Source organism: Fundulus heteroclitus, unplaced genomic scaffold (assembly GCF_011125445.2).
Source record: "Fundulus heteroclitus isolate FHET01 unplaced genomic scaffold, MU-UCD_Fhet_4.1 scaffold_133, whole genome shotgun sequence".
Classification (NCBI taxonomy): domain Eukaryota; kingdom Metazoa; phylum Chordata; class Actinopteri; order Cyprinodontiformes; family Fundulidae; genus Fundulus; species Fundulus heteroclitus.
The window spans coordinates 130,412-145,505 of NW_023396545.1; the positions used below are offsets into that span (position 1 = coordinate 130,412).

The 15,094-nt window shown below is 42.8% G+C and overlaps 1 protein-coding gene across 1 annotated transcript in view; it reads left to right on the plus strand.

Moving 5' to 3' along the window:
* Window positions 1–15,094, plus strand: part of pappa2 (pappalysin 2) — a 105,740-nt gene continuing 90,646 nt past the window's right edge. The window contains exons 1-4 of the mRNA XM_012882833.3: window positions 1–2,022; window positions 7,937–8,169; window positions 9,472–9,699; window positions 9,859–10,457. Of these exons, the coding sequence (XP_012738287.2) occupies window positions 1,074–2,022; window positions 7,937–8,169; window positions 9,472–9,699; window positions 9,859–10,457 (2,009 nt within the window). The 5' untranslated portion in view covers window positions 1–1,073. The remainder of the gene's footprint in view (window positions 2,023–7,936; window positions 8,170–9,471; window positions 9,700–9,858; window positions 10,458–15,094) is intronic.

The window sequence follows — 15,094 nt, forward strand, 5'->3', positions numbered from 1 at the left end:
ATTACTACTACTGCATGGACCGGTGCAGCAGCAGTAGCAGCAACACTGAGACGCTCCTTGGGTCGCACACAGACGCAAAGCAAAACCAAAAGAGGAGCTGACGCGCAGACACCGAACTGTGATTTATTGGACTGATCTTTTTTATTTTTATTTTTTATTTTTAATCCATCCTCTCTTTTGGGAATCAAATATCACTTGCTCAAACATTAGGGGGGTCTATTATAGGGGGGTCTGGTATTGTGTATCCCCCCCATCTTTCTTGGAGTTTGTTACTCGGACTCACCTTGCAGGCACATTTTTGAAGCAGGACGTATTTAACGTTGGCACAATGGTCAGGTAAACGAGAGAGGGAGCAGCGTTTTGTTTTTTTTGTGTGAAGGAAATCGAAAATCACTCATTTTGTCAGTGAATTGAGATAAACAAAAGCTGGATCCGCAGCCACATCTTCCTCGGCAATAAAATTATCCTGTTGATTTTTTTTTTCGTGCGCTCCAAACCAGCTTGGTGACTCTTTACAGTGTGGTTTTGCCCGTGGGGGGCTCAAGGAAAGGTTAAGACGTTTTTTCCCCCCAAGCCTCCTGAGTACTTGTAAACAAATAGCAAATTAGAGGTTTCAACTATATTTTGTAGAGAAGCCTATAGCGTTAACAGGATTTGGGAAGGTGCCAAAGTGCGGTGCTTTTTAAAAAAAAAAATTTTTAAATCGTGCAAAGTGCAGAATTGAGGATTAGCTTTTACCTACTTGGCTCATCTTATCTAAAGATTTGCTGTAAACTTGTTAACCTTATCTTAAACTTTCAGATTTATATACTTTGCTGCTATTCTTTATCTCTGTATACAGGACACTTGGTTTTTGAGTTATTTTTAATTAATTGGCCGTATTGGAATGCACTGATAAATTATATATTTTTTTGATATACCAGATTAAGAGAAGAAAGACAAATATAATCCACTGTTTTATTCCTGAGGAAATGTGCGCAAATAATTTAGTGTGAGACATCTTGCAAAAAAAAAAATAAAAAATAAAAAAAAAATTATACACTACTACAAAACCCTTAACCTTGAGGGGAAAAATGTTGTTGATCAGACTACTGCCTATTTTCCTCGTCGTCATCACAAACACGTTGCTGCTCAGCCCGGTTCGCTCGGATGCCCTCAGCCGGCACAAGCGCGCCTTGGCCCGGCGGGCAGACAGCGAGCTGTCCAGGACAGCAGCAGGTGAACCCTGCTTCGTGTCACCGTCCCGGCGGCAGCCCCGCGCTCTCTTCCCGACGCAACACCGCCCCCCAGCGGCCCCGTCAAGGACGCCCACGAGTCGGCGAGCGCCCTTCGCCGTCAAAGGTGCTCCGGAGGTTTGTCCCGGTGGGTGCGGGCTTGACACCGGGCTGCGAGAGGTCGCTCCCGCGGGGAGAGACGCAGGAGGTAGGGGTGACACCGAAGACCCGGCGGACGGAGCGGGTGGATATCCAACAGTGCTCGAGTGGTTTCATGAAAACGACTTTGGAAACGACGAAAGGGAGTCAAATTATGGCGGCGAAGATGCCCAACACCCGCCCGGGAGGTCCGCTGGCAGAGACACCGAAGAGAGAGCTGCACGCGGCTCTCGCTCCAGGGTTCCCCGCAGCCTCGAGGCGACTCCTCGCTCCGAGAAGGAGAACAACTCCAGGTGGGAGAAAGTTCCGCCCGAGAGCTCCGCGGCTCACGGCGGCTTCCAGCTCCGCAGCGGACTGGGGCAAGGCGGCGGAGATGGAGACAACCGGTCCCCCGCGGCGGCTCCGGTGGGTGCCGTCGCTACGGAGGACTACTCCGGGGAGGTGGAGGACGCGGACTCTGCGCTCAGCAGCTGGGGGACCCCCTTGCCGAGAGTGCCCCCTTCCTGGATGACAGCGCTGTACTTCAGCGGGCGCAAGGAGCAGCTGAGGGTGAAACTGGCCGAGGGAGTGGCGCTGCCGCGGGACAAGTTCAGCGTGGAGCTGTGGGTGAAGCCAGAAGGCGGGCAGAGCAACCCGGCGGTCATTGCAGGTGGGTCAGAACTGGAAATGATTATTTATCTGCTCTCTCGCGCTGACCCGAGTCCTGTCACCATCAGCTCTCATGGTAGCAATAAAGGAGAAACGCGCAACGTTTAAGTGTAGAAAACAGTAACAGCATCGATGAAATGATTAGAATCGGGTTTTTTTTATTTTGTAGATTTTCTTTTCTTTTTTTTAAGTAACAGGCTGCTAAACATCGGCAGACTTTTACATCTGCTGTTGATGCTTTCCCGGTTTTACGTGGACCTAATTAATTAGTGGCGATAAAACCGAGTTTAAATGCAAGGCGCGCGGATTATCCAGAAGGGAAATTAGACCCAGACTGATCCTCTGGTTCACAATGCATTCACAAGCAGTGTTTTTTTTTAACTTGTGGTTGTTGCGTAGATGTTGGCCGGTAGTGACGTTTCAGAAATGCTTAATTTGTTTTGGGGTATGATAGGAGCAGCAGGTGGTGCATTTTAAAGTTTGCAAGAACTCTAAGGGCTGCAGCAGTGGCTGTGCAAGCAATGAGACGTGCTGGCTGGATCTGTGGAAGCACATTCGTCTCTGGTCACACTTACTACAGAAAGAAGGTGCTGGGCTGCTAAGATCTGTTACACTGAGAGGGGCTTGTTTCCCTAAGGGCCAAAACGCCAGGTAGGGTACTGACCCAATGCAAGTTGGCGTACAGTACATCGTACTTTCCCCGGATTTTGATTGGTCCTCAGACGCTTCAAACTACATAGACAATTAGGTCTGCAAAGAAGATCGTCGGGCTGATCTTTTGATCCATTCAGGCCCTGTGCGGGTAGAGGGTCAGAAAAAAGGCAGCTAACATCTCTGCAGAGCCCACACATCCTGCGCACAAACCGTTCAGACGTTGGCCGGCATAACGGACCCAACAATTAAACCACTAGAACATTTTTCTAGGTTTTTAATAACTGTGTGCTGCCATTTGAGACAAAAAAAAGTGAATAACATTGGAATTTTTTTTTGATATGGAGGAAATCCACGTTACCCGTTGTACTTGAATGCACCATGACAGCACAGCTCTTGGGAGATCCCTTCTTGTCGGAGGAGCTCCTCTGACTCCATGCCAGCAGGTATTGCATGCCATATGCTCTGCAGCAGCGTTCTGGGCTTGTTGAACGCTCCAGGCAGCTGGATTTGGACTTTAGCCGTGACCTTACATTCATCTTGATGTCGTTTCAGGCGAGGAATTAAGTCGTTAAGAGCTGTGCCCCTTCGCTGGTGTTGAAACATTCTGACACAAAGCTTTCATTTGGTCTACCTTACTTTCTTCGTCGTCACTGTAGCTGAACAGGATACCTTAATGTTTCCGAAATAGGATTGCCTTACATTGCCATAGAGGTGTAGAAAACTCCTTTCACTTCGGCATCTCATTAAAAGGACTTTAAACTGTTTAAAAGTGTGATGGAAAATTTGAGCGAAAAAAAAAAAAAAAAAAAAAAACATGCCCAGGTTTGTGCATATTTTTGTTTAACAAGCCTGCTATCGTTCCCTTTATATTTCCAACTGAAAGAAGTCAACAGCCAGTCTTGACAACGCTAACAATTATGAAAACTATCAATTAGATAATAGCTTGAGTCAGTGGTTCCCAAACTTTTCTTGGTGGGCACCCTCCGACCAATCTTTTAGACAGCTGAACAAAGAAAAGCCAACTGCGGTAAAACATATAACAATAAAATAAACTGCAATCTACTTTAAATCACAAAACTACCACTTTTAAAGTGTAATTGTTAAGTTTAACTGTCTATATTACTGTGTAATTAAATTAAAAATTGCCATCAATATATATTTTTTTAAATAACCTTTCAAACTTGGTCGTTTTTCCAGTCCATTTCTACCATGCTCCCCCTGCAATTACACGAATGCCCCATAGGGGGCGCGTCCCCCACTTTGGGAACCGCTGGCTTAAGTGATGATGCTTAATGTAACTGCAGCTATGATTGATAGCTGTGCTTTGTCTCTCTGAATATAAACCTCTATGCATGTGATATGCTCCTCAGAGGTTAGATCTCTAACAATATTTTCGTCCAATATTAAATTGCATTTCGCCTCCAGATGCAGACCTTACACCTACAACCGCTGGGCCACCTGAGCGCAAACATCCAGCTTGTGTCTCACTCGTTCTTCGTCTCCTTGCTTTGCTTGACAGAGCAGGAGTTTATAAAAGAATCTGAACAGTGGCAAGAAACACACTGATCCAATGAAAACTTCCTTTTTGTTCTTCGCATGACGACAAAATATCTGTTTTTTTTCCCTCCCCAGCGTAAAGAATGTGCTGTATTTGAAAAACTGCCACGCTTGACAGACAAACACATACATCAAGCAAATTAAAGAGGATAAAAGCGCCGGGCTGCGACACCACAGCTGTCTAGATAGGGAGGGAGACCACAAACTGTTACGTCTACTCACATTTAGTCTGATCAAAGATCCTATTGCATTACTCAACTGTTTTCTCCTCATTGCTTCCTGATGTTGGAGCCGCATTTCTCTGTGGCACGGGACCTTCTCTTTGTAGTGTCCTGAAGGAATATAAGAGGAAGAGTGAAAAACAAAGTCCTATTGTTTGTGGCAGACATGACATTGACACCAGTTTGACTTCTGATGATCCTTTAATGATGAGCCTCCTTCATTATTTAACTAGACTGCTTGGTGGCTTTGTTGATCTCTTCACAAACTGTCGCAGGACAATACACAGGAAAAACCTGTATAAACTCTATACATTGGAAATAGAGACGAACCAATCAGAATTTTCCGGACGGTTTCCAAACTCAGCTTTTTGGTAAAGCTTTGTAGAGACTGGTTGAAGCTGTTTCCGATTTCTTTTTACGAACTACAACATATACATTTTAAAGAACTTTTTCTGCCATGAGCGGTCCTTACTTATTTAACATAACACCAGAGACATGGTGAATATGCATGTTTAAAATAGGATTTTACTTATGTTTCAAAACATGCACAAAAGAATTAAGTTATTGAAGCAATCGTTGGCATCCTATATTAGCTAGCTTGACTAAAACAGCATTTTATTTTTACTAGCTAATGCAGGTTTTCTGCTCAGGGTTTTCCAAAATGCTTCCATCACATTCGGCGTATTGCATAACAGAGGTACAAAACTTAAGGGGGTAAGAGGTGTCCCTTTCCTGTGCTCACTTCAGCCTTTTTGTTACTTGCTAAAAGCCTTGCTCTCTCTCGCAGTCTGAATGAAATGCAGACACGTCTTAATGGAGCAATAAGCCATTTTCACCACTAGGTGGTGCTTGAGCACTGTCTGTAGACCAAAACCAGATGTGTATCAAGCCACGCCTCTCTCTATCTCTGCTCCAGCACCCAGCACCCATTTCCTCTTCTCACCCATCAGCTCATATGAGCCTATTTGCAGAATACACAACAGAATAGCATCACTGCTCAGAGCAACATGTCAAGTGAAGAAGTAAGTAACTCATAATGTTGTAATGCTGTTAGCAAGAGAATGTTTTTGATCCGATGGGCGTGCTCGCTGCCATTTTGTGCCTGGCGTGGCATTTTATGGGCAAGGAGGGGACAGCTGTTCACGTGCACGTACGCGCAGCCGGCCCGGCTATGTAAAAAAAGAGATTGAGAAACGACACAGAGGGATAATGTGTGATGTTTATCCATAGTCCACCTAAAAAGATACCTTTAGTCCTTCACAAAACTATTTTTTAGTTTTTTCTATCTAAAATAATGAAATTTCGCTTATTGCTCCTTTGAAGGTATAGAGCCACAAAATATGCCTATATCAAAAGGACCAAAGTCCAGTTGATTATGATGAAATAAGGATATACTCCAAGCGTCCATCCAGTTAGTGTTTTGATAGTCCTTTCTGAGCCTAAATAGAACCTCAGCAAGGGGCGTGATGAGCAGACATAAGCAGACGTGGCACCATTTACCAGTAGTACCGCAGAACTATTAGAAAGCCAAATGGTAGCCATTGACCTAGCTACTAAATAAGTCCCGACCGAGCTGACCACTGGTGCATACATTTAAAAAATGTCAAATATCATAAATAAGTTATGCACCTTTAACTTGTCATAACCAATGCAATTTCCATTGCAATACTCTTTTAGATTTATGCAATATACCAGCATTTCCAATTAATTTGACTGGTTGCTAATTTAAGTAGCGACGTGTCAACCCTCTTATGCTGATACTTGTACTTATAGTTGAATGCACACTGCAAAAAGGTTTATAAAATCTTCTTGAAATGAGTGTAATTTGTTCTTGATTTGAGCAGGTAAACAAGATGATCTGCTAATGGAAGTTGGTATTTTTACCCTTAAAATAAGATAATTAAGATATACTGCACTTGAAATAACATGCTGGAGATGAGTTGTACCTATTTTAAGTGCTTATTCCATTGGCAGACAATGTCATTCACCTGCTCAAATGAAGGCCCGGTTCAAAGTTTTTACTTACTCTTATTTCCTTTTTGCAGTGTAAATACTGCTAGTATGATTAAGGGGTCAAGGTGTGCTGTGTCTCGCATCAAAAGAATAGTTCATTTTAGACTTCAAAGCAAACCTTTAGACGTCGTCTTACTTTTAATAAGCTTGAATGATTTGTTTGCTTGTAACTATTGTGAAATGAGCCAGAAACAGGCCAAAGCAGACCTGATCCACGGCTCTTATCCAATGGCAAGAGCTCATTTCAAGGTACTATTCAGCTATTAACAAGGACAGTTCTTCGAGAATGTGCATACCTAATTAATATAATCGACATGTAACCGTTAAGACACGGTTCTTCTCTGCAAATATCTCACACTGCACGCTAAAGACCCTGCGAGCAAACAGCTGTCAGACTAAGTCTGCATCAAGCTGGAGAACACAGCAGAACATTTAGCAGCGAAAGAACCCAGATTTCCTCCGAGAGTTGGAGCAGAGCTAATATTGGAGTTGCTACAAAACAAATTAGGCCCAGCTGCGAAATGTGTAAATAGCCAACTGTTTGCTAACACGTTCGCCAGCGCTTCGTGGCCCGCGTCCAAAACAAATACAGCTTTAAAACATCAGCATCTGATTTGGTTCAGTGCAATAATCATGATAATGCCTGGTAGTGCAAATGTCTCTCCAAATTAAGAACACATTTGCCATAAACTTTGTTGTTTTTGTATTGCAAATAAAATGTTCTCATCTGGTGTTGCACGAACCACTTAAAAACAAACACCCTCTTCCTGTTGTGTGCCATTCAACGATACTTGGGCAGCACTGTGAAACAGTTTAACAGATTTTTCCCAAGAGATGACCTCCATGTCTGGTCATGGGAGGCTAGACGTGACATGATATTTAGCTTTGAAGAGCTCTCTGTGGTACAAACTGACCGCATGGTAGCAATCTTCGGTCAAACACAAAACTTCACAAATCTAATGAACACGGTCTCAGTTAGCCTTCTAAGCTGGCTCAAGGCCGCTGGAAGGTTTCAGTGCAGCTACCTACTTCACACAATCACACACACATACATGTTTAAGTTTATACCCATGCATGCGCACGTACTGCACTGCGGAGGGTGAAGGGGTTCCCTGACCCTTCCCTGTCCCAGTTGTTTGACATCTGGGCAGCAGATGTGCATCTGAGACTGTTGCAACAGCAGATGGAAACATCAGGGCCTCGCCTCGCCTTGGCTTAGTTGGAAATCCCTGTCTTTCTTTCCCTTCTCCATCCTCCCCTGCTGTCTGTGGGTCTGTGTTTTCTATCTTTCCCGGCGACTCTACCGCTGCCACTGTGCAACCTTTCATTCTCTCAGTCCTTAAGCGTACTCCACTGGAAGAAGTTGGTTGTTTGTTTTTACAGATTTCTTTTCCCCCCACGTGGAAAAGGACCATTTACTTTCAGAAAGCTTCTTCTAAAGTCTAATCATGCCTTTCCTCTGCGCCCTAGGCGTGTTTGACAACTGCTCCCATTCAGTGAGTGAGAAGGGCTGGTCGGTTGGCATTCGCACCGTGGAACCAGCGGGCACCAAAGACGCGCGGTTCTACTTCACGCTTCGCACAGACCGAGCTGTGAAATCCACCACCGTCTACAGCCACCACCGGTACCGTGCTAATGTCTGGACTCACCTGATGGCCACCTACAATGGTTACAACATGACGCTGTATGTTGATGGAGCCAAGGTGTGTCCTTTATGAGTTTTTTTTTTTTATCAGAGTTTCTTGACCATTGTAAAAAAAATTAATAAAGCTGACAATACGTCCAAATTACTGTTTTCAATTTCATGTTTTAGACTTTGCTAATTACTCCTCTAAGTATTTCTCAGGGAAAAGGAAAACATTTTTGTTCAGGTTTGATAAGCCTATGACCAGTTTTCTACATCTTACCAAAATGTTATGTGAAAACATCTAAAACAGTATGAAAATGAAACGGTTTGCAAAGTATCCCGATACTTCAAGTCAATACACCCTTCTTTTGAGAAGTGAAAGGTGAACTTCAAACCAAGTTACATTTTCCGCTGTTCATCTTACACTTGTTCTGCGCTGATGGCTGAACTGAGGACAATGAGGCTGGAAGTGTAACAGGTTATTTTCACAACAACATAAAAGATCATATCAGATGCCGTCGGTTTCTCTTTACCCTTCTGTTCAGGGTATACATTGGTCACTTTTCCCAGTGTTACATTTTCTTTGGTTCCATCAATATTTGGGATCGATTTTTGCTGTGTTTGTGCCAAGCAAATGACATCTCTCATTGAAATTAGATTGCTTGCTGGCACAGTTCAATCTAAGCATAATGCAATAGTTGTTTAGTTGCAGAAAGCGTAATGTTAGCCTGCTTCAATGCATGTACTGGGCATGGCAGAAGTAGCATCATGCTAAGGGTCTGTTTTGCTGCCAGTGGAACTGTGGCACCTGTGGATGGGGTAAAAAAAGGATTCCAGACTTGATCCAAATTCTTTCAATTCAAATGCAATCGTCAGCTAGATTGTTGTAACCAAAGTAACTGGTTCTCTGAACAGGACAAGGATCCAGAAACACTTCTGGTATAGTTTTGGATTGAATAAAGCTTTTGGGAAGGGCCTAACCTCAAGTTTTTTTGCAGCCTTGGGAAGGACATTTAGCCAAGTGTAAGGGGTGATGTATGTATACATTTGAGCTTAAAGTATAAGTGTGATACATTGTGAGTTAGAAAATCTAGTTTTAAAGTTCTATTACATAATAATTTCACCCTCAAAAACAAATGACTAAAAAAAAATCTGAAACCCAAAATTAGTATTTTATTGAAATGGATGTTGAGTGTTTTTATACTTCTGTGTAGCAAAGACAACCTAACTTAGTGATTGAGACTACAGAAAGCTAACGTGACCTGCAGTACTAATATGTTTTTCAATTACGTTGGATTACAAATCTAAAAACGTGTAATCCAATATAATTGATCCCCCACTTTATGAATCTGTTTTTTTCTCCTTTTATTTGTCTTAGATGGGAGAAAGTAGCCTCCAGTCTGGGAACCTGCACAGTCCTTTTATGCAGACCTGCAGAACTCTCTTTCTTGGCAACAAGCAATCTGATCTGGGCCAGAGCTTTAGGGGCCACATTGGCGGAGTGGTCCTGTGGGGTTATGCTCGCTCTCATGAGGACCTACTGAAGCCACCACTTCAAATCGACTTGAACGAGCCAGTTTTGGCAATGTGGGCGGATTTCACCAACGTAAATTGCTTTATTTCTCAACAATGACGTTTTTTTTTTTTTTTTTCAGATTTTTAACATTAACCCAAATTTTAAATTTAATGCATGTTGAATTTATTTGGAAATACCTGTACACTGTGAAATTTTGCCAAAATGCAAACAATTGCGTCTGTTTTTAAGGTGGAACGGCTGTGGACGCCATACAAAACTGCCCTTCATCCAACTGTGATCACCACTCCTGTACCAGAACAAGAACTTGTCTCATCCTTCCTGCCGCCACCATGTGGCCTCACGCAGTGCGACAACACAGACATCATCTCGGGCTACAACGACAACTGGCAGCTGCGTACCCCCAAACGCATTCGCTACCGGATTGTCAACCTTTCGGATGACGACGGTGGGAATCCAACGGTGACACCAGCCCAGATCCAGGTCCAGCACCACGCTCTAAATGAGGCGTTTCGCCCTTACAACATCACCCTGGAGCTGAGCGTCCACACTGCGAAAAACTCCAGCCTTCGACAGAGATTCATCCTCAGCAACTGTCGGATTGGCAAGATCGGCAACCGGCAGTGCGACCCCGAGTGTGACCACCCAAGGACGGGCCATGATGGGGGCGACTGCCTCATGCTAGGGCACTGTTATAACTGGAAAAGGCAGGATGGGGTTTGTGACATGGAGTGCAACACCATACACTATGATTATGATGACGGAGACTGCTGTGATCCAGACGTCACAGATGTCCTTAAGACCTGCTTTGACCCTGAATCTCCTGACAGGTAAGGTTCATGAGCACTTGAAGGAAATAACATCCATCTCACAGGAAAGTGGTCCTTCTGTCCTTGTCACACGTATTGAAACATAGGCAGCAGGCAGATTAAAGCAAACCAAAGGCACTTTGATCACTGAACAGAGAACATCCATGAAACTGACTTAAATCTCACTGAATGTGCAGTGTTTTGGCAAAGTATTCATACTCCATCAACTTTAAAAGATTTTGTCACGTGACAACAAATGTTATATTTCATGCAGATTATATAGATCAATGTTTTACAACGGTCTTTAACAAATAACAAAAAGCAAAGCATGGTATACAATTGTATTCAGCTCCATTTAATCTAATTCACTGATAAAGAACTGCAAGCAAATGATATCTAAAGGCACCTTATAGATAGTCTACCTATATGTAGTTAAATCTCAGTATAAATAGCTACTGCACCTTATATCAAATGTTCATTATAATCGCAACATGGCTGTATGCAATATCAATACCGCAAAGAGTTGCTTGAAATAATATAAAAATAATTAAATAATAATGCCAGAGTTACATTTGGTGATGGTTGTTGTTTAATACAAGATGAAATGTTTTAAGAGGGCATTATAGTTTTATGGTAAAGTGTTCAAAAACTGCATCTAAGCTGTCTGATTGCAAAAACAACACATGTAGACTGATGTGACTTAAAAAAAAAACCCCAGCTGAGTTGGAAATAATGAATTCAATCTTTTTTCCTAAAGTTTGATTGTCCATTTGGGTCCTATGTTTGATTCACTCCAAAGCAGAAAGACGTCAACACTGTTTAGTTAGGCATTGGGTTACTTTTAACAAGTCATATGTTATATTTCACAAGTGTCTGGGCGTTGGTTCTTTTTTGTGTCTCTGTTTTATTATATTCTTAAAGCTCTTTTGTTCAGTCCTCTGTGTTCATTGGTGTCGGTAAGGTCTTGCCATATATGTTTATTCTGTGAGGTTTAGTTTCTTACTTAATTTCTTGTGTTCTGTTTCCTCTGTATTCTAGTTTATTCCCTTAGATTAGGGTTTCTCTTTTCACTTTATGTTAATTCTTTTCTTGTGTCTTGGTTCTGTTTCCTCCTGTGTTAATTAGTCTCCCTCCCTCAGCCTCGTTGCTTACTTCTGCCTCCGCTGTACCTCGTTATCCCCTGGTTAACACACCGGCATCCATTGTATTTCTCCCCACTTCCATCAGTATTTAAGTTCCCTGTTGGTCATTCTTCTGCCTGGATCCTCCTGTTATTTCCTGTTAAACTTTGCCTTCTTATCCCTTTGCCTGCCTGCTTCTCTGTTACCGTTTTCTCAGCCTCACTCCCTGCCAGTGCTTTATGTCCTGTACGTTTTGGCTGTTGCTAATTAATACATTCTCATCATGCTCATTCCACTTTCGTGTGAACATTTTGGTCCTTCACCTCACCCACACAACATGACAGATGGATCCATCCAGAAAAAGCACCCATCAGCTGGAATGGAGATGATCTTTTTGTTGGAGTATTGTCAGCGGGAGGCAGAAAGAAACATGTAAAAGTCAGAGAACTTTATGGAACCGTGATTGTCTTACCGGGGCTCAAAGATGACGATTGCTCCTTCTGGAAATGGCCTGTGATGATTCCATTCCTTTCCATCTCGTCAGTGCAGACCACCAGCCCGGTACCAAGGATGGTGGCATCATCTTCCTGCCTTTCAGACAGATCCTGTACTTGACGCCTTGCATGTCCTCCACCAGGTCCAACACGATTCCATGCCTCAACCACCGCTCGAGTCTTCTCTGTCACCCGTCTCAGCACCTCCTGTTTCCTCTTCCTCCCGCTCTAGAAGACACATTCATAGAGAAGGCCTGAATGGGTCAGACTGACACTTCCACTCTTGTTCCGGTGGGTCTGGATGACACCATCACTACAGCCTCAGCATCTCTGACCTCGTCTCAGGCTTCCGGATTCTGAACTGGCTCCTCATAACAGGTCGCTCTTCATCATTCTTGAGCCCAGACTTTTCCTGAGCCTTAGACTGGTTTTCTAGCACCCTCCTGCGGGCCGCAGAACAGTGCGGTTGCTACAACTCCCTAGAACCTACTCTTCATTTCCTCAGAGCACCACAGCCTGCTCCTAACCTCAACCTACCACTGCCTCTGAGAACCAGATCCCTGACCTCTCCTCAGTGTTTCCGAGCCCAGGCAGCTTTAACCCCCCGTGCTGCATTCCCGGCGCCGCTCAGAAGTCTTCAGCAGAACCTCATGGGTGCAACAGAGTGGTCAATGTTGTTGAAACGCGGGATTAGGTCATAAAACAGCGTCCCTAGATGACAGGCTAGGCGAGAAGAGCATCTTTCTGAGAAGCAGCCACAAGGCTGCTAAGGTTTGAGCTGTGCAAAGCTAGCAGAGACTTCACCCAAATGACTTTAAGTTGTAGGTGCAGCAAAAGGTGATTCTACAATGTTTGGACCCAGAAGGACTAAATACAAATGGGCACCTCACTTTTTGCATTTTTTTCTTTGTAAAAAAAAAGAAAAAAGAACCAATTTATGAAAAACTTCTATAATTGTCATTATAATCATTATTATCATGGCATAAATCCCCCCCATAAAAATAAACACCCCCTCTGTATTCAATAGAAGCATGAATTAGTTTTAGATTTAAACACACAGACAATCTGGCAGTGAAGAGAGGAAACAAAGAAGCCTATACACGAGCAGATGTAATCAGCTCAATGAATCCCAGCTGTAGACAATCAACAGAATCAAGCCTGGCAGAATACAAGATTAAACACAATTTGCAAACGCAAAAGCTCGGCAACATATAAAAACAGGAAACAAAGTTAAATAGAATTCAGAACATGGATAAACTACAAAAACTAACTGAACACAGAACGGGAGTAACATAAAGTAAAAACCACCCACAAAGCAAGATTTGATACCGGAACATATTGATTGAACATGACGACATCAGAATCCAGAAGGCTAAAATTCAAACCAGCACACAAAGTCCGGAGACCATGACAATCCCCCGCCTGCTTCATCAATTCATTCTGACAACAGGAACATAAAACGTTATTTACGGTGGAATTACCAGGAGAGAAGAAGGAAAAAAAAAATGACTCAACATTTTTCACAGAGGTTTTCAACTGGCATAGATGGACGCTGTTTCTCCTCGTCTAAGTTAGCGTGCTTCCTGTGTCATAAACAGCTTGAAACGATACATTTACAAATTGGACCTTTCACCTTCTCAAGTGGTTTTAGAGAAAGCTCTGTGGAGTGTGGATGGTGGATTAAGGCAGGCCAAAGTACACAGTTATTTTTGCTAAACAACTCCAGTAGCAGCCCTGCTGCCTTCCTTTTGCGCTGACAGACAGGCTCACGGAGAGCGCCAAGCAGCTTGCATGAAGTCTCAACATGAGGTCTCCAGCCCGGCGCTTTAAAGACCTTAATTCAGGTCCTTAATCCAAATTGTAACCACAGGTTTACTACGTGGCTCTGGGAAACAGCGACAGACTATAAAAAGTGACATATTTACTCTTTAGTGTTTGAACTTAACAGAAAGTGACATCCTTATGCACTGTTAGGCTAATGTGTTTTAAATGAGAGAGAGAAAAAAATATTTTCCCCATTTTTCTCCCTGTATCTACATTCCTTTGCTACACACTCATTTTCAACACCTAGGCGTTGTTTATTTACGGCTTCAGACTAATAACTGAATAAAATGCGAATGGGATTTACAGGTTTAAGCATCCTGATGGTTTAATCACAGACAATTCAGTGGATTCATACCCCTTTTACCTTTTTTTTTTTTATTTTTAATTTATTTACATTTTTTTTTCATATTACAATCACAGGTTTCAATGTAGTTTTTTTGGATTTTGTGGTAGACCAACACAAAGTAGCACATAATCGTAAATGGGGAAAAAAAAACAAAAAACAATACTTGGCCTTCAAAATGTTTACAAATTGAAATAGAAAACTGTGGCATTCATCTTTTTAGCCCTCCCAAGTCAATCCTTAGTAAAAGCACAGCTTGATGCAATTACAGTTACAAGTCTTTTGGAATTTATCCCCATCGGTTTTGTGCATCTTGGGACAAAATGTCTTTGTCAGTTCTTCCATCAGAAATCGCTCGCGCTCAGTCAGATCTAATGGAAAGTGTCTTTTAACTGCAATGTTTAGATCTTGCCACGTTGCCAATTGATTCTCAATTGAAACTGAGCTGTCGGAACTTTGACTGGGCCATCGTCACACTTCAATATACTTTAATGTGCACCACTGTGGTTGACACACAAAGCTCTGGTTGTATGTTTAGAGTTGTTTTCCAGCTGGAAGGTGAAGCTCCCTCACAATCATTTGGAGCCTCTAACAGGTTTCTATAAGAACGCATTAGTAATAGTTGTCCTGTCAGCAGGTTCCACAACCTGACACTGATCAGTTTGTCCGGATTTCTTTTGTAAGCCTCAGACAGCTATGCCTGGGTAGTTTTGTGGCTTTGCCATACTCTTCTACTTTCATATGACGGACTGTTAAATGCTTGCAACATTGTTCTATAATCTAAGCCTGCTACAAACACCAGTCATCTGTTGTGTTCCTTCTGATGCAACCTGTTCACTAATGTTCTCTAATGATCCTCAATGATCCTGCATTACT